This window comes from Eutrema salsugineum, unplaced genomic scaffold (assembly GCF_000478725.1).
Source record: "Eutrema salsugineum unplaced genomic scaffold, Eutsalg1_0 scaffold_13, whole genome shotgun sequence".
NCBI classification, from domain to species: Eukaryota; Viridiplantae; Streptophyta; class Magnoliopsida; order Brassicales; family Brassicaceae; genus Eutrema; species Eutrema salsugineum.
The window spans coordinates 5,139,616-5,158,198 of record NW_006256885.1 but is presented as its reverse complement, the minus strand read 5'-3'; the positions used below and the strand labels follow the sequence as shown (position 1 = coordinate 5,158,198).

Below are 18,583 nucleotides of genomic sequence, written 5' to 3'. Positions count from 1 at the left end.
TTGTTTTGTTCCTTCGTATAACCTAATAAACCTATCTTTTTTTTCTACACCTCTACTTCTTGTAATTTAGGTTTTTCTTTTATCTCTGCGTTAGGAGCTGTTATTATTGAAAACTTTCATAATGCTTTTGTTTCTCTAGTCATAATTCTCATTGCAAAAGAGCCTACTTAGAGGGATGTATTTTTTTGTGGTCGACTAGAGGATGAATATAGCCCGCTTTTTTAAAAGGCAATTGTGTTGACTTTTCAACTACTATCCATGTCTGTCTCATGACGTAGGATTTGCTGTTTCTTTAAATAAAGCTGTCCGTCTTGTAAGTTGTACATACATCTATCTTCAATTTTCTCCTTCCGTGACGCACTTTGTTTGGGTTGCCTTCTTCTCACATTCTACGCACTTAGTTATAATTCTGACGCACTGATTATCACTCTACATAGACAAAAAATTGTACCATACATTGATTTAAGTTTTTAGTTACATTTCTGACATGCTACCTAATACTACATAGACGAAATATACCATACATTAATAACCGGTATTGTCTTGAATCATTTTTTTTATAAATATGATGTATTATGTAGTTATCAGTCATCAGTGTATTCAAATTATCGTAATTTGTGCAATTTTTATGTACTCTTGACTTGCTCGTAGCATATAAATTAACTTGTTAGTTTAAAACCATAACTATATCATTTCGCATATTTATTTATCTTCCCTTAAGAAAATATATTCCTCTTTTGCTAACAAAATTTTATTTAATCTTTAAAAATGTATTTTAAACGGTGAACAAAAAGAAACGAAAAAAGCCAAATGTATATATTTAAGAAAACGTTATTAATCACAACGCATAGCCCAACAACTAAATTAACATATACTTTTTGAAAAATGGAAAAACAATTATAGATGAATTAGAAGAATATTTGGGAACTTGTCTCATAGTGCACAAATTTCTTGGGAAGAAAAACAACAAGTTACGTGGATTGGGCTGCAAGTAAGTCTTCTTGTCAGTCAGTGGCGACTAGTCTTTCTCTCACACAATCATCCCAAAAAGTCATTATAATATGTCGAAAAAAAATATCATTATAATATATACTTTTTCAAAAAATGATGATTTACTTATAAATATATGGTCAGTGATCAAAGGTGTCACCAAGTCCATAATCTAATTATTTTACCGGTCCATGAGCATATTCCAAGTCTACTTTTTTTTTTTCTTTTAACGAGTCTTTGTCCAAACTTTTCTTTTGCCACTTCAATTATGCCACTTTCATGGAACTTTCATCAAATGAAAAGTCTAACGCAAACGTGGGTTTACAAATTACAGTAGATCACTAGTCTGGGTCTGATTTCCCTTTTCCATGGATATTTTTTTTCTTAATTATTCTAACAGCTTCTTTTGAATCTGGAATCCGAACTTGCTGTGTACTCTGCCACAAGCTTTGAGAAAGAAGACGACTTGTCTTCAAGCAATCTCACCGGTGAATCATGTTCTTTGATAAGCCCTGCACTTAATACAGAGACAATTTATTACAAGTCCTCATACAAAAAAAAAAAAATAGAAACGTAGGTAGGTATGATGTTCATGAGTTCAGGCCGTGACCTTGGTCTAGGAGCAGAACCATATCGCTGTCTATAATAGATGATATTCTGTGTGCGATTGTTATCACCGTACAATCTGAAAAGTGTTGCCTCAGAGTCTCCTGGATCAGATTATCAGTCGCAGTATCTACGGAAGCAGTGGCCTCATCAAGAACCAACACTTTGCTTCTCTTGAGCAAGACTCGTCCCAGACACACCAGTTGTCTCTGACCTACGCTCCAGTTCTGTCCATTCTCGCTAACTGAAATACAAAACGCTCGTTCGTGTTCCATTCATCGCTACGTCTCAAAGATTCAAGATGACTCTTTTTGAAAGTAGTTTATAACTAACCCGTGGAATCGAGCTTTAGTTCTTTCTTCCTTACTTCATCCCCAAGTTGGCATTTGTCGAGTGCCTGAAATGAGAAACCAACAAAATAATAGTGTGAGAGGCTTCTTTTTGTTACTTGCAGAGAAACACTGAAAGAAACACGAACCTCCCAGATTTGGTCATCAGTGTATTCCTCAAGAGGGTCCAAGTTACTACGAACTGTGCCTTCAAACATGGTTGGATCTTGAGGTATGATACTTAGTCTGGAACGCAAGTCGTGCAGTCCAATGGTCAAAATATTTATTCCGTCGATTCTGATTTCTCCGGCTGTTGGTTCAACAATCCTAAAAAGGGTTTGAATTAGAGTGGATTTGCCACATCCTGTTCTTCCAACGATTCCTGTTTTCAGGCCTCCTGGAAAAGTGCATGTCAGTCCACGCAACACCATAGGCAAATGTGGCCCATATCGCACCTGCAGATTAGAAATAGTAATCTCTCCACGACAAGGCCATGATTTCTCAGGCCGAGTTGATTCAATCACGAGAGGTGGTTCACTGGGGATGTTTGTGTACTGAAGCATTCTCTCCACAGATATCATTTTGTTCTCAAGATCGCAAAGTGTCCATATTAAAGTTGATTGCAGGCTATTTAGATTGAGTGCATATGTAACGGCTAATCCTGCAAAACCTTTAAGAAGCAGAATACAGAGAAATTTTAGTAGTGACAAAAAAAAAAACAAAGCAGTGATGAAAAGGGTGGTGACTTACTTGGATTAATGAGTCCTTCAGGCGCAGAAACCATGATAACAAGTGAAAACGCAAATGCGATAGTGGATAATAACTCAAGGCGGAAGCAGAGCCATTCCATTGCACCAACGGAATGGAACTTGAGCCGAGAAAAACAATCGCTGAGTCTCATGATGTCACTGCGGAATCTTGATTCTTGATCAAAGCTCCTGATAGTTGATATCCCTGAAAGTGTTTCTGAAAAATGTTGTACCAAAGGCGACCTGCTTATTCCAGCTAATCTCGCAAGTTCCCGAGCCGCAGATATGTAATATTGCTGTGTACATAGATTAACCCAATAAGAATAAGTGAAAATCACAAGAAACTTATTTAGTTTGATTCATATCAATAAGAAAGGAGCAAAACGTTGGTTTAGGACATTCAGGATTATAAAAAATACCCGGTACCAGGCACATGCAGCGACGACAGGGATGAAGATGATAAGGACCTGCCAAGCGACCTGTACCATCACTCCGATAATCCCCAAAATGTTAATAGCAGCAATAGCAACATATGCAAATTGACCCGGTAATCTCAAATCCGCAGCACTTTGATCTGTAGAAGCCTAAAACCAAGATTGAAACCAGAGTAATCAGGAAAGGAGTTCACAGGATCCGCTTTCGATATTGTCATTACATACTGAGTAAGTAAGCATAGATAGTTCTTACTCTATTCAAAATTCGCCCGATTGGTGTTGCATCAAAGAATGACATGGAAGCACGAAAAATGCGGAGATGCATTTGGGTGAAGAGTTCAGTAGCCATCTTGAAACCAGTCATAGCAACCAGCAATGCTCTGACGAGTATGCAGAAGGAGCTCGCGACGGCTAGAAGTACATAGACTAGAATCAATGTGAAGCCGCTCACTGGAGGTTCCACATCCTTGGAAACAGGAGTCACCCAAGCCATCCAATAGTTGCTCCCTATGTTTAGAATCTGAAAGAGAATTTGCACGACCAATATAATAGGCACAAGTGCTCCTCCATACGCCAGTGCCATATACTTTTGGTATACAGTGAACCCAACTTTGCCTTTCTCCCTCTCTTCTTCTTGAACTAGTTGTCCTTTCGAGGTAGCCAAATCTTCCTCTAGTTTTTCTTCATCGTTGGACTTTTTGTTTTCTTTGCTTGTAGTTGATTGTGCTGAATCAGATCGTTTTTCAAATGAATCAACTGCTGCTAATGCGTCAGTGTGAGCTCCTACAAGTTCCATGAAATCGGTTCCTGAAACAAGAATTTCATTGTACTTTCCCGCTTGTGTGATCTTCCCATCTTTCATGACCTACCAAAATTATTATACGATATCATACATATGTGGTTAGGTAATCAATTGGAAAGTTAGTAAAGTGAACAAGTCCCAAACCAGTATAAGATCAGCTTCAGGAAGGAATTCGAGTTGATGAGTGACGTATATGACTGTCTTGTTTCTCAGAAGCCCCTGCAGGACTTCCTGTTACACAGAACGATTACCGTAAAGATCATATCACAATGTGTAGCACAAGATAGCATAAAGTAGATGATATATAAGGTTATGTTCAAGTCAAGATAATTAGAAAGAGCAGAAAACGATTTTTACCTTGAAGAGATGTGATCCAGTGTGAGCATCTACTGCACTAAAAGGGTCATCAAACAGATAGATATCTGCGTCTTGGTATAAAGCACGTGCAATTTGTATCCGTTGCTTCTGTCCACCACTTAGATTGATACCTCTTTCCCCAATAACCGTCTGATCACGGAAAGGAAGTACCTCCAAGTCCTTATTCAAAGAGCACGCTTCAAGCACCCTCTCGTACCATTCTCTTTGCATTGGCTTACCAAACAGAATATTCTCTTCGACTTTACCACTCTGGATCCAAGGCGACTGTGCAATGTATGCCTTTCTTCCACAAACCTTAAGATCTCCAGATACTTTAGGAACTTCACCAAGTATGGATGAGAGTAAGCTTGATTTCCCTGAACCAACGGTACCACATATAGCGATGTTCTTCCCATGAGGGATCTTGAAACTTATGTCTCTCAGCGTCGGGATGGGGGAAGATTCATCCCAAGAGAAAGCACCATTGCTGACTTCCACATCCATTTTTGAACTTCCACTAGGAAGTCTCTCCACAACATCTTGCTGCAAATCATCAAGACAAAGAAAAGATGCAATCCTGTCAAGGGATACCTTTGTCTGAACAATCATCGAGATTGTGTCCGGAAGTTTGTAGATTGGAGTTTGCAGAATTCGAAAAGTTGCAAGAGCCGCTAGTATCTTTCCCGATTCAAGAGGGATCTTCAGAAGCATACAAGCGCCAAAAGCTGTTGCCGACACGAAAGACGGTGCAGCCCACAAAACAGAGCTAATAGCCGCCGAATTATACACGAACTTCTTGAGCCAGCTTGCTTCAATGCGTCTAAAGTCAAGAATCTTAGAAAGGAACTTCATCTCCCAGCCCTGAAGTTTAAGAATCCTCATGTTCAGCAACACCTCCGATGTTTTCTTCATCCTGTTATCTTTGGCCTCCATTAAATTTCCTTGAAAATTCTCTTCCAACTTTGCCAGAGGAAAATTTCCCAGCATAACTAAAAAGGTTGCAGCAAAAGCTGCAATTGATCCTAGCCCAAGGCTTCTGTACAAGATCACCAAGGCTAAACTTATTTGTAAGACAAGTATCCATGGATCATGCATATACCAACTAAAAGCACTGATTCTCTCAGCATCAACGGTCATGAGATTTATAATCTCGCCAGTAGTGTGTCCTTGCTTCGAGTGACAGGGAAGGGTCAAGCCCTTTTCGTAGATCATCGAAACCAAGACCGATCTCATGCTAATCCCAGCTTTTTGCAACCTGAAGTACCAATTCCTCCGCGCTTGGCATTCCACAAGCTTAGCAACAAAGAAAGTTGTCACTAAAACAAACCCTTCGTTTGAATATTGTCTGTTACCGTTCAAGTACTGGACGAAAGTATCCATGAGATACGGCGCAACATAACAAGATACCGTGTAGACAAAAGCAAACAGAGTTGACAAGACAATATCTCGCCACACTGAAAAGAAGAGTGCCTTGATAAGCTTAAACGAGGTTATCCTTCTTTCACCATCGTCCCAATCAAGCTTGCTCCTAAATATCCAAAATAGTTTCTCAGCTCTGTCACTACTGTCAACTTGAGGAACATCTTTGCTGTCAATGATTTTCTCATTTCCCAAGGCAATCAAAGAACTCATCCAAGAGAAACTCACATGGCTTAGAAACCCAGCGTTAGAAAAAGGTGTAACAACCTCATCATCCCCTTCGGCCTTATACTGCACACTAGTAGCCACGCTAGATTCAGCTCCATTCAAGAGGGGTTCTTCGAGTTGGTTGATCCTTTCACCTTCTCCTTGCTTCTGCAAACATGAATAGCAGAGAAACAACCCCACGCTAATGGCCACTACATCAGACAATAAAAGGTGAACGGACTCCAGCTTGTGCTTTTTGTATACATCAATGTCTACCAAAAGACGGTAGCAAGAAACCATGAGATAAAAAACCCACCAGACTCTAAGCAAAAAAGGAAACTTTTGATCCTGAGAATCGGAGGAAAGACCACGCAGGTACAAAGAGATGGCACCCCAAGAAAGGGCTGCAAACAGAAGATCTAAGAGATTCATCAGTTCGCTGAGATCCCAACCATTTGTATGCAGGTGGAAGCAACTTAACAGCAACAACACAGAATACAAGGCAGACAAAGTCCCACAACATATAACTACCAGTTTATTGTACGTTAAAGACATATTCTTAACCCTCTCATTCGTGAAACCATTGCTATTTTCACCAGCCACCCTTTTTTTGCAAACCCAGGAACCAGACATAATTAGCAACAAAAGCAGATTCAAGAAAATGGAGAACACTGGAAAGTAGATGGACTCAAGGAGGAGAAAACTGATAGAATTGTCCATTGCATTTATCTGTTTCATACTTTCGTTTGGCAATGGATACGAGAAAAAATGTTCAAGTCTCTCACGATGGACTATATAAATAAACAACTGCGTCAATATATATATTATTTCCAAGACAATTTCCTTCAATGGAGAATAAAATATACTTCCTTGACGCCTCAACGTCTACACATGAACTTTTTTTTTATGCTTAAACTCATGTTCGCAGAAATTCTTGTGTATTTTCTATGAAAAATAAGCACAATATTCGGAAACTACACCGAAACAAACCAAGACCAAGACCTCTGGTCTCATGGAAAAAATATACATCCTATCCAAACCCATTAGGAAATTACGAGGACCTGGCTCTGTCGTTGTGCTACCGCTTTTTCTACAAGTTTTAACAGAAAAAAATGATTACTTACAAAAGAATAGGTAGGTTCTAAATGATTGTAGCAAGCATTCCTGGATCCTGAGTGGTCTTTTTGTCATCTCCTAAATGGCTGTAATAAGCAAAACAAAACTCACGAGGATGATAAAATTTTACGCTTAATAGTGTGATCACAGAGATCATGGTTTTACCAAATAACACTTACGTACTAAACATATCTCAAGTCTCTGATAATCAGAAACCAACCACAGGAAACTCCACTACACATCGTTTAGAGTTTCCGAGTTTAACTTAAAATCCCATCTTAATCAGACTATCTTTATAGAGAGACAAATGATCTGATTAATAGAAACAGCATGCACTAGCCATCGCATATCATATGTTCTACAGCTTCGATAACAGGAGAAGCCGATGAGAAGCAATAAACAACAAAAACAGAGACTTTTTTCAAATTACATAATCCGACCACTCGGATATATGCGATGTCTGGTCCATGGTCAGACCAGGAATCTTGTCGTGCTTTTTCGGATTATCTTTGCCACCAAGCAATCTCGCCGGATTTCCAACAGCCGTCGTGCGCGGCGGCACATCCTTCAACACCACCGACCCGGCGCCGATCTTGGCTCCTTCTCCAATCGTAATATTCCCCAAAATACAAGTCCCAGCTCCAATCAAGACCCCATCGCCGATCTTCGGATGCCTATCTCCACACTGTTTCCCCGTTCCTCCGAGCGTAACGTTGTGAAGAATCGAAACGTTGTTCCCAACCACCGCCGTCTCGCCGATCACGATGGCCGTAGCGTGGTCGAGCAAAATCCCAGTTCCGATTTTAGCCCCAGGATGGAAATCAACGGCAAAAGCCTCAGATACTCTGTTCTGGATCAATAAAGCCAGGATTTTTCGGTTCTGGGTCCAGAGCTCGTGAGCGATTCGATGCGCTTGGCAAGCGAGGAAGCCTTTAAAGTGTAGGAAACAATGGACGTAGCTTATGCAAGCTGGGTCTCTTTCCTTGACCGCTAAAAGATCTTGCTTTACCGATTCAACGATTTCGGGGTGTTCTTCGAGAACGCCGGTGAACAAATCGAACAGAGTGTTGCTGGGAAGGTTCAAATTGCTGAGTTTAACGGAGAGAGTATTAGCCAGCGCGGCCTCCAACGAGCGCTGGGAGACAATCGAGGCTTGATAATAGCCGGAGACGATGGGTTCTCTCTCGATATCAGATTTGGCTTCTTGTCGAATTTTGGCCCAGACGTCGTCGATTTCGGCGTCTCGATCGAGATCTTCAAGGAGCGGGCGGGTGTGGAGGGTTCTGGTCTGGGTCACGTTGATCGGAGATCGATCCGGGTAACCGGAGCGGTAGTAGTTCATGTAACGGAAACCGGATTCATCGTCGTGAGACCTGGAAGAATTGCGAGGAGAAATCTGAGGTTTGCCGGTTCGGCACGTGTCGATGCACGCCGCCATTGGAGGAGAAGAGGTTTCTAGGTTATCTTTGGTTGAAGATGATTTGGATGAGACAAATGAAGGGAGGAAAGAGGAAGAGTAGAGAACATGGTTGTGTGGAGAAGATGAACGGAGCATATATAGGGAGAATGAGAAGTGGCGGCGACTTGTGACCGGGAACATTGGAAATTTTCTCGGGAAAACTCTTTTCTTTTTTTTTTCTTCTTTAATATGAACCAAAACGAAAGGATGTAAACAATTTATATTTTTTGGACTCTCTCTCTCTCTCCCCAGATTTCTTTCCTTTTAAATTCGATTCCTAAAATTTCTTTCTTCATTAAAATGACTACAGTCTACACTGGCCACTGGGACTAGGTGGCAAAAAGTTACGTTTACTACAACATTTTTTTTTTTACTACAACATTTTTACCTTTCTTGTTCCTTCATCTCATGTAACTGAATAATTTTTTTTGTAATAAGTTAATATTTTAATAAAAAAATTTGGTTAAAAGGCCATATATAAGTAACGGGATTTTAAAAGTGTGTGTGTGTGTGTGATTTATTTTTACGTAAGCGTTATGGCAAAATTTCCATTTTTTTCTTCTGCTATGGAATCTATCAAAATTCAAGAACACCGAACATATATGTATGTCGACAGGACAGACGGTCGTAATAAATCACATGTTTTTTATATATCGTGGTCAGAGTTTTTTTGAATAAATATATATTCTTTTTGTTTTGTGAAAATAAATATATTCTTTTGCGGAGTGAATCTCATCATCAAATTTTCTTTTCTGTGACGCCTAGTTTTTGTTTACATGCGTAATTTTTTTTCACTCATCTAGATATATATTATATATATATATATAATAAAATATAATATCCTTTTTTGTCGACAATATAATATCCTTTTTTTTGCTAGACACATAGACTTTTGTATTTGAACCAACTTTCAGTTTGTTCAAAATAAAATAAAAATAAATAAGAAGAAAGGTGAAAATTTATGAAAGGAAAAAAAAGTGACGTATGTAATGACATTACTTAGTTTGTCTACTGATCCGTGAAGCCATCATCCTCTTCAAGCCAAGTGTCAGCTGAATTTAATCATCTCTCTCCCTCTCCCTCTCTATCCAATTGATTAACTCATAAATGTTCTAATTAATATAACCTTTGACTTTAAAATGACATTCGTTAATTATTTGTTAAACAAATATATTAGCCTATTATGCCAAGTAAATTATATCCGACTGAGATGATGGGAAAATATAACTATGTTTAGAATCAATTGTTAGTTAGTGGATTTAAGAAAAAATACTTTGGTTAATTGCCATCGTAAACAAGTAACAACAACACAAAGGTATTTTTTTAGAAAATTGTAATAAAATACGCAAAACTATTATAAAAGCCTAATAAAAGGGCACGTCAATGAGGACCCCTCCAATTATTTTCCGACAGTCATGAGTCTCAAGATACTTTGATAAAACCAAAAGAAAGAAAAATGGAGCTTAAGTTTTTTTTTTTGTCATAGGAGTATATTTTGTTTTCTTTCATTTTCAGCCATTCAAACGATCGTCTTTTCGAGTGTTGAAAACACACAACCCTGTTTATTTGATGCTTCTAGTGTAGCGTTTGGTAAATCATAAGTCGGGGATGTTAACTCGTATAATTTATTAAATATTATACCGTAATGTATTTTTATCTATATAGATGGTTCATATTAATTGTTATCATCGCATCATCATCACGTGTGTTCAATCCAAATTGAGTACTTTGGTATGCAAATTGTAAACGCAAAGGCAAAACAGTTTATACTTCAATGTAAACATGAGTAGATTACAATTTGGAAGTCTAGTCAAAATGAATCAAACTTTAATCATATTGTTGATGCAAATATGATTCGACTAGTTAGTAGATCTTATGCAAAGACCAAAAGGGCACTACTTTGAGATTTTTTTATATTATAGAATATGTTTCTCGTAAAATAGAAAATTATTGATGCAGGAGTTGTATTTATTTCAATAATATTGTTTCAAAAAGTAATATACTTTCAATCGAACATCTTCAATAAACATTTACAATAAACATTAAAAAAAAAAAATAGGACGGTCCATGTTGGTATATCGTGGGAATATGCCTCAACTTTAGTGACTATTATAAACAGGCCCATCATTGTCTCATCTACTTAATTATAATAATTTCAAATCTGGCGACCATTCTTTTTTTTTGGTTCAAGAGATAATCCTAGTGAGATGAATCACTTAATAACTAGAACAAAATCAATCCATTTTTTATTAAAATAGCCATATATTTGTAAGTCTGATTGTTCGTGCGAAACAATATTCTTCGAGTTAAATATAGGGTAGTGGAATATTAATGCTTAATGCCAAATTAGCAAGGCACTGGAAATCCCTTTCTAAATTTGTGGATAAACTTGCACATTAATCATATAATGCAGTTGCTTTCAAGATTCTAACTTCCTGATTTTTTAAGACTCAAGTTGTATAGTATCTTTCTCAATTATATTCATACTTATATTCAAATAAGATTCCACTAAAATACAAAAATGGAAGATTACTTAAGTATGACAGCGACAGCAAAACAATTAGTAACCACACAGAAAAAAAAAAATATTCCTTTGAACTTGCGGATTTGTTCATCAACTAAGAACAAGATTGACTAAAGATTTCAACTTTGCTAGGACCAGAGAAGACAATTACATTTTCATTACAGAGGCTCTCAAAAGGATGATACATGGCTTACCAATTCTAAAGCAATGTGGTTGATTTGAAACAGTTTGTTCATGCAATGCAAGTGCACATCACCTAAGAGGAAGAAAAACTTTGGTCAAGAACAAGTATCAAGATCCACAAGCTTGAGTTGGAGCCAATGTGCAGAATTTCAAACAGGAGGATTAAAAAAGGAAGCAGTATCTCTAACTAGATACATCAGTTTGAGGATCTATTCAGCATACAGGAAGAGGAAAGAGCTTTCATTTTTACCAGTTTCGTTACGCTTGTTCTTCAAAGCTTCACCTCCACATCAACACCAGCAGGAAGATCAAGTTGCATCAACGAATCAATGGTTTGAGCAGTCGGGTAGAGAATGTCGATCATCCGCTGGTGTGTCCGGATTTCAAAGTGGAACCTCGCATCCTTGTGAACGTGAGGAGACTTGAGAACACAGTAGATACGCTTCTTGGTCGGCAACGGAACAGGACCCATCGTCTTTGCGTTTGTATTTCTTGCAGCGTCAAGTATCTGCTTGCAAGAATCCTCAATAAGAGGCACCCAGTACGATCTAAGCTTGATCCTAATCTTTTGCTTTGGCGCCATCTGCTTAGGAGAAAACAAATCAACTTAACCAATAACAAAGAAACTCCACAAAACCTCCAGAAACAAAACTCTGGTGTGGCAAATATTTCAATCTCAGTAGCATTTCCCATCTAAATGTGATCACTTTCATTCTTCTCTTTTTCATTATATACTTTGAGGACGATGATAGTAGTAAGCAAATCCATCTACTTAAAAGGCATTTCTTACTAATCAACGGGACTATAGTAAACACATATGAGACTTTCCAGTGATGTAAAACTTAAACAAAAAAAAAGTCAATTGATTTTGACGAAGATGGACATAGAACAGCAACTTTGAACAAATCGTTGGAAAAATATGCCTATTGTATCAATTTCTAGTAGTGAGGTCTAACGGCAATGGAATGTACCTTATCCGCGTCTACACTGATCGAGGAAGAGCTCGGAACCTGAATCACACAGATACGAATAGATTATGTAAACAGAACAAACACTGAACCAAAAAGGATCGAATAAATCTAGCAGACACAGTAGAAAATGAGACAGTGAGAGGAAAAAGTGTACCTCGGAGTATTCCTCAGAGGTGGGTTCATCGATAGTTTCGGGAACTGAATCTAAGGTTTCAGCAGTCGCGAAGACCTTCGTAAACGAGATGGATGGTTTCTTGACGACGCATGAATTAAGGCCGCCATGGGTAGAAGACGGAAGCAGAGAGACTTTCAGTCTGTTAGGAGAAGCCGAAGAGGTTGGAATGGCGAAGGAGGGCAACAGGAACGACGATACACTTGAAACCGCCATGGAATTTGCAGACAAAGAATCGATTTCTCTTCTTCCTCCTCCTCTTCACGCTCGAAGGATGTAGTTTCCTCTTCCGCAGCTTCGTTTGGAGGGTTATCCCATTATCCAAAACCTTTTTCTGTCTTTTTTTTTTTTATGAGAGAATTATTTAATTAAAGCCCACTTAATAAACAAAAAGGCCCACTCTTATAAATAACCATTTGGCCCAATGCAAAGGTTTATTCACACCGAATACTGGGTCGTTCGGATTCTCAACTTTCTCCAATCACTGAAAGAAAAGTTTACGACATGAATACCTTCTTTTTTTTTTGGGGTCTAAATGTAAAGATCTATACCATTTTCAGATTTTCTTTTACAATATTGCAAGCAACTTATTTAACAACCCTTAAAGCAAAAATAAAAAACCCCAAACAGAGAACCCAACAAAGTATTCATGTCGTCATATAAATATATAAAATCAAGATACTAAAAGGTATTCCTTTTGTTATCTTAAATTTTCTTTTCGGACCTGAATATGCTAACCTAACAAACTATCAATAGTCCATTCTCTTTCGGTTATTTTTTAGTTTAAAGATCCTTGGGTCTTTTACTTCAGGTGAATTCTAAATCTTTAGAAGATTCTTTGTTTCCCCAAAATATCTTTGAAATTTCAACTCGCAAAACTTCTTGAAACGTACAAACGGCGAAAAAAGTAAGAATTGAAATAGCTACTTGACAAACAAAAAAACCATGTAATACGCAATGATTGTGGAAAAAATGAAACGTGACGGTGAAATCATGGATATACAATCGATAAGAGATTAATAAGCAAAAAAAAAACAATCTTAATATAAATCCAAAAGACAACAAGGGAAATAAATTGGGATATTCTAAGTTATGTTTTCTGACCTTTTATGCTTGTGGATATGGATTTCCGGAGGTGTATGAGTAGTTGATTACATACTTAGTAATTCGAATATCTTGTATATGCTACATATCGATCTGATCGATTTAAACTTTAAAGAGTACGTAGATCTTCTTAGTTTTGATTTTTTGACATATTGTGATTATAGTCGATCTTCTTATCTTAGTTTCTTAATTCTTAATTCTAAAATTTATATATCAAGAAAAATATAAATTTAAGCCTAACAATAATGATATATGTCGCCATGCAATTTAAAGACAATGACTTATACCAAAAAAAGGAAAAAAACTTAAAGACAATGACTTCTTCAAAAAAGTATAGTCCACACTCCACACCATACGCTCTCACCATCGAAAGACCAATCATCCCTTGAAGCCGCTTCTATTCTATTCTGTTTGAATTTGTTATAAACATTAATTATCATATGATTCATATCTATATTCATTACTTACGATTTTTTTTCAAGAACATGTATCTGGCCAGATTTAAATTTATCTGGTAACATAACGCGACTTAATTAAGTAGCATCTCTATTAATGTTACAAAAATTATATAATATTTTGGTTATCACCCTAAATTTAAATATATATATATATATATGTATATTGCATGTCGTTGACAAAATAAATAACTGAAATCATATCAAAACGTATAACAAAAATGGCAAGTTTAGAAACATTCAAAAGAAAATCATTTCCATAAAAACTAAAATAAACCAATAATTTGCCAAAAGGAAACAAGATTAGCTGACAAAAAAGTGAGGAGCAGAGAAAATCAACCATTAACAAACACGTCGCATGCAGGTTCAGAACAAAAGGGGCAGTTTAGTAAAATCAATCTCAGATTCCCATTGGCATAAATTTCCCAATAACTTCTCTAAATACCAAACACCGTTGAGTGTGAAGTGTACGCCTTTGCACAAACAATTAAGTCATAATTCACACTTAAGCTCCTCATTCCGTTTTCTTCTTCTTATCTTTTATCGTTCTATTCACTCACTAAAGCAAAGAAAAAATCCGAGAGATGGATCAAATGAAACCGGAGTTACTGAAGAAATTGACGAAGTTTATAATAGTTTCCATATGGGTTTTAGCTCTTTTAACCACTCACAAATTCGATTTATCCAGATTCACAATTCAACTCATTACACACGCAGTAGATAAGAAGTACATGTTTCTCCTCTGCAATGGTCTCTTAGTGCTTGTCGCTAAGTACCCTGGTTTGATCGCTTCGTCAAAACCATTAGAGGAAATAAGTAAGACCAATAACACCTTTGTTTACCGAGATTTTGATAGTTACAATGCGATATTGGAGCTAGAGGATTGCTCTGTTCATGGAGGAGGAACAGAGTCCTTTCTTGCAGAGGAAGTTAGTACAAAAGATCAAGAAATCGAAGAAGTAGAGAAAGAAGAAGAAGAAGAAGAATATGATGAGCCATTAACAAATAATGGCGATCTAGAAGAAGACTGTGATATTCCTGGCGGATCTAGAGAAGATGAAGATAATCTGGGAGTGGTAACCGAGGAAGAGATGAACAAGAAATTCGATGAGTTCATTAGAAAGATGAAGGAAGAGCTTAGAATCGAAGCTAAACGGCATTTAGTTCTTGTTTGATTTCTGATGAGTTAGTTTTGTTTTAAGTTTAAGCGCACGTAGTAAGCTCACATATAGAGCGAGTTTTCTAGCCTCTTCTTAGTATCATTTCTACTTTGAGCATCTCTTTTTAATGGAAGCTTCCTCTCTTTTTCTTTTTAATCTCTATTTATTTTAAAAGTCCCTCCCCATCAAACTTTTAATTTCTACTATGATGAATTTGTTATCTAGTAAAATAAGTAAGCTATACATAATTTTCAGAAAAGACCAGTGACATCGTCGTAAAATAAGTGATATGTTTTAGCGCACATAATTGTTCAAAACAACGTACATACATCTATTAAAACATTTTTAAAATATTGTGATCATTATATGCACAAGACTATGCATATAATAAATATATATATATATATATATATATATATATATGCACGATAATTAGATCACAATATTTAAGGAAATGTCATCCGTCGATGTTGCAGATAAAAAAACAAATCAGGTCATTTGGTGGTAATACTCTTTATATTAAGCAAGAACGAACGAAGCTCGTAAGAAAATGCATGGAAGAAAATTCGAGAACAATGTAGTACGATTCATGATTAACCTAGGACTATGCACACATAAATAGTACATACACATATCATATCGATCTCTATTATTAATTCTATAGCCTAGACTGATATACTATTGTATATTTTTAGCTATGTGTTGTCGTCTGCACCAGATGGTCTCGGAAATAATGCTGCTACGCACACGTGTACCTATGCATATAATGATTTTCAACTTAAAAACATATATAGTATGATATATTTGATGGATTAATTCATTTCTGATTTCTTGTTCAGTTGATTGTTTATTGAAATGTTTGATTTTCTTGATCTGTAGACTTTTTGGATCGATCGACATGAAACATGAAAGGAAAATTAAAATGCGGTACAGTCTTTTTTTCAAAACAGCTGGTGCCAAATTCTGAAGCTTGAATCGTGTGAATCTGTAAATTATGCGAACATCTAACCATTATGTTACTATAGCCATGCATCTGGTAAACATATATAAGTGTTACAATTTTTTTTTGAAAATTTTATGGTAGTATCGAACCCTAAAACAATAACTTTAGATACTTTAGACTCATAACAATTTACAATCAATAATGTTACGCTACGTCAAAAGGATTAATCGTGTCATTGTGTGTGCATAGCATACAATCCCATGATCCATCTATATATTCATATGCAAAATAGTGGAACAATGATCAACGAATAATCGAATCTATATTAAAAAGCGGATATAAGTTTGCTTTAAAGACTCAATAGATTCTCTCCTCTTCGCTTTTAGTTTTAGACTCCATGCTTCTTCTTTTTTTTCTCTCTTCAATTTCCCACTTTCCTATCCTACCTATCACCACCACTCACCAGTCTCAAAATTAATAATTTACTTGGATATTTTCAAAATGGAGTTACGTTACTGTGAAGCCTTGTTTAGAATCTTCTAGTCGTTGGATTTTCACTTTTCCCTCAAAACGGTTTAACTATATTAGCAACACGTTCTATTTTATATGATCTATATGTTTTTTCTAGTCCTCTCTTGAGGTCGGTATTTAAAGGGAAACCATGTGATTTGACTAATTTCAGTTGATCAAACTAATAAACCAACAAAATATGAACTAACCAGAAAGAAGACTTTTGTAATTAATGTTACATGCATATCTAACAAGGAAGGATGATACATTTGAAGTGGATGGATATTGGATAATTAAAATTAAGTATTCGATTCATATTATATATGATTACAACTACAGAACCATATAGTTTATTCTTTTGATTATATTGATTAAGCTAAGAAAATGACAGAGAAGAAAAGATCTGAGTAGTAATAGACTATTTACGATTTTGACACAATAGAACATGTCCACTTATGTTCATATATATATATGACTAAATATAAGAGCGAAAAGAGATGATTATATTAAACGAGTCAATTTATCTCAAGCTATAAATTTATTTGAGATTTTGATTACAACATGCTTGGTATTCAAAAGTATTCTAATTAAACAAGTCACTCCTTTTAGAACAGGATTATTGGGGTCTCTAAAAGAGTCTTTTATGATTAAAATCTAATTTTTTAATCAGTATGAAATAGATACGTTTTTTATTTGGCAACAATAAAAAACCGTATATGCGTCTCAGTGGCAACGTTTAATTAGATTGGGTAAATGTATGGATAAATGTACGGAGTTTCTAAACCCAATTTATTATTAAAATAAATGATAAAATACCCTCAAAAGTACATAAGGATGATCATGGTATTAATCCCTAGTATCATTCATCAATCAGTGTTTATTATGGATCAGTGTTTATCTATTTTTACAGCAAGAATATCCAGGCCGTTTTTTATGTATTTTAGATATTAGTGTAGGTTTCGGTCTAGATCTCCGAGTTATAATTGGTTATCATCTTACATCTAGGTTGGTTCGAACTGCGTAAGAGATAAATAAAAGCCACAAAAATACCTCACAATAAATGAATGATAAGAGTGTATGGATCAATCATGGAACTATTTACACATACCAAAATCCAAATTAAAAAATAAAGGAACACCGAAAACGTGGAGAAGAACAGTAAACTCAATCAGTGGACAAAGAAACAAAAAGTCAAAAACAATCAAGTTATAATAATATATAACAATCAAGCTCTATTAGAATTAATTAAGTGGGTCCAATTCATATTGAGAGGAAAATTGATCAAATTGAATACATACATGTATTCAATAGTAATTCAATAATGTTCAAAGCTAAAGCCAGACCATAAAAATATTCGTAAGATGTTGGAAAGGAAAGACAAGAAAATCGCAAAAGTTGTTACAAGACTCATAAAGTCTAAAAACAAATCAGAAATTTCTGGAAAGATAAATGATATTGTTTGAGTTTATATGGAACGGTGGAGTACAAAAAGCAAATAGATGTAATTGTTTTCAAGTATTTAAAAAGGAAGCTATGAGTTTATAGCTGCAAAAATTTGTTCTCAACTTTTGTATTTTTTTTGTTGTTCTGAGATTTTTAAAAATAATTTTTGTTTTGGTGGAAGTGTGTTAATGGGAGTGAAAATGGACGACCACAAAAGGCAAATTAAATGATGGGAGAATGAGAGGTCAAGCTTGAAGTAAGAAGTAATCACTACTTTGTTCCTGGGGCCCCTACGGAGTGTTGTCTACGGGGAAGTTGTTTAACCCACCCAACAACCAATACTCATCACTAACCTTGGAAGATTTAATCAGTGCTAAAAGTTCATTATTTACTGTTTTAAGTCCGAAACTATCCGATCGAAAAGAAAAAAAAATTGGGGGAAGGTCTAATCGACGGTTTCGAGTTTTCTCTGCTCATCCATATCAAGCTTTGGATCAACCTCTAACCTCTAAGCCACTTTTTGGAATCATGAATTATATTCTCCAATTGAACAAAAACAAATTCTCCATGTTGTTCTAGGCTTACTCCAACCAAAATCTATAATTGAATATTATTTTTTTATTTATAAAAAATAGATAAAAAATTAGAGT

At 36.0% G+C, this 18,583-nt stretch overlaps 4 protein-coding genes across 4 annotated transcripts; 1 reads left to right on the top strand and 3 right to left on the bottom strand.

Annotated features, from left to right (window-relative positions):
* Positions 1 to 1,322: 1,322 nt before the first annotated feature.
* Positions 1,323 to 6,687, bottom strand: LOC18025181 (ABC transporter C family member 7). The gene is made up of 9 exons (XM_006407199.2): positions 4,268 to 6,687; positions 4,055 to 4,141; positions 3,362 to 3,973; positions 3,094 to 3,258; positions 2,676 to 2,970; positions 2,075 to 2,595; positions 1,930 to 1,993; positions 1,601 to 1,840; positions 1,323 to 1,502 (listed from the first exon to the last, which is right to left on the bottom strand). Exons 1-9 carry the CDS (start codon positions 6,629 to 6,631, stop codon positions 1,384 to 1,386), a joined length of 4,467 nt encoding a protein of 1,488 aa, XP_006407262.1. The 5' UTR covers positions 6,632 to 6,687; the 3' UTR covers positions 1,323 to 1,383.
* A 438-nt stretch (positions 6,688 to 7,125) lies between these two features.
* Positions 7,126 to 8,677, bottom strand: LOC18025180 (serine acetyltransferase 3, mitochondrial). Its single transcript, XM_006407198.2, has one exon. It carries the CDS (start codon positions 8,607 to 8,609, stop codon positions 7,431 to 7,433), a length of 1,179 nt encoding a protein of 392 aa, XP_006407261.1. The 5' UTR covers positions 8,610 to 8,677; the 3' UTR covers positions 7,126 to 7,430.
* A 2,365-nt stretch (positions 8,678 to 11,042) lies between these two features.
* LOC18025179 (30S ribosomal protein S10, chloroplastic) lies at positions 11,043 to 12,663 on the bottom strand. The gene is made up of 4 exons (XM_006407197.2): positions 12,301 to 12,663; positions 12,147 to 12,185; positions 11,426 to 11,758; positions 11,043 to 11,248 (listed from the first exon to the last, which is right to left on the bottom strand). The coding sequence occupies exons 1-3, from the start codon at positions 12,532 to 12,534 to the stop codon at positions 11,447 to 11,449; spliced, it is 585 nt and encodes a 194-aa protein (XP_006407260.1). The 5' UTR covers positions 12,535 to 12,663; the 3' UTR covers positions 11,043 to 11,248; positions 11,426 to 11,446.
* A 1,687-nt stretch (positions 12,664 to 14,350) lies between these two features.
* LOC18025178 lies at positions 14,351 to 15,200 on the top strand. The gene has a single exon (XM_006407196.2). The coding sequence runs from the start codon at positions 14,462 to 14,464 to the stop codon at positions 15,050 to 15,052; it is 591 nt and encodes a 196-aa protein (XP_006407259.1). The 5' UTR covers positions 14,351 to 14,461; the 3' UTR covers positions 15,053 to 15,200.
* Positions 15,201 to 18,583: the final 3,383 nt, after the last annotated feature.

Coding starts and splice junctions, on each gene's coding strand:
- LOC18025178 (XM_006407196.2), top strand. CDS start 14,462: ATGGATCAAATGAAACCGGAGTTACTGAAGAAATTGACGAAGTTTATA.
- LOC18025179 (XM_006407197.2), bottom strand. CDS start 12,534: ATGGCGGTTTCAAGTGTATCGTCGTTCCTGTTGCCCTCCTTCGCCATT. Junction 12,186..12,300: donor CCTCTGAGGAATACTCCGAG/GTACACTTTTTC, acceptor TGTGTGATTCAG/GTTCCGAGCTCTTCCTCGAT. Junction 11,759..12,146: donor TCAGTGTAGACGCGGATAAG/GTACATTCCATT, acceptor TCTCCTAAGCAG/ATGGCGCCAAAGCAAAAGAT.
- LOC18025181 (XM_006407199.2), bottom strand. CDS start 6,631: ATGAAACAGATAAATGCAATGGACAATTCTATCAGTTTTCTCCTCCTT. Junction 2,971..3,093: donor CTGCATGTGCCTGGTACCGG/GTATTTTTTATA, acceptor CTATGTACACAG/CAATATTACATATCTGCGGC. Junction 1,994..2,074: donor CTGATGACCAAATCTGGGAG/GTTCGTGTTTCT, acceptor TTCTCATTTCAG/GCACTCGACAAATGCCAACT.
- LOC18025180 (XM_006407198.2), bottom strand. CDS start 8,609: ATGTTCCCGGTCACAAGTCGCCGCCACTTCTCATTCTCCCTATATATG.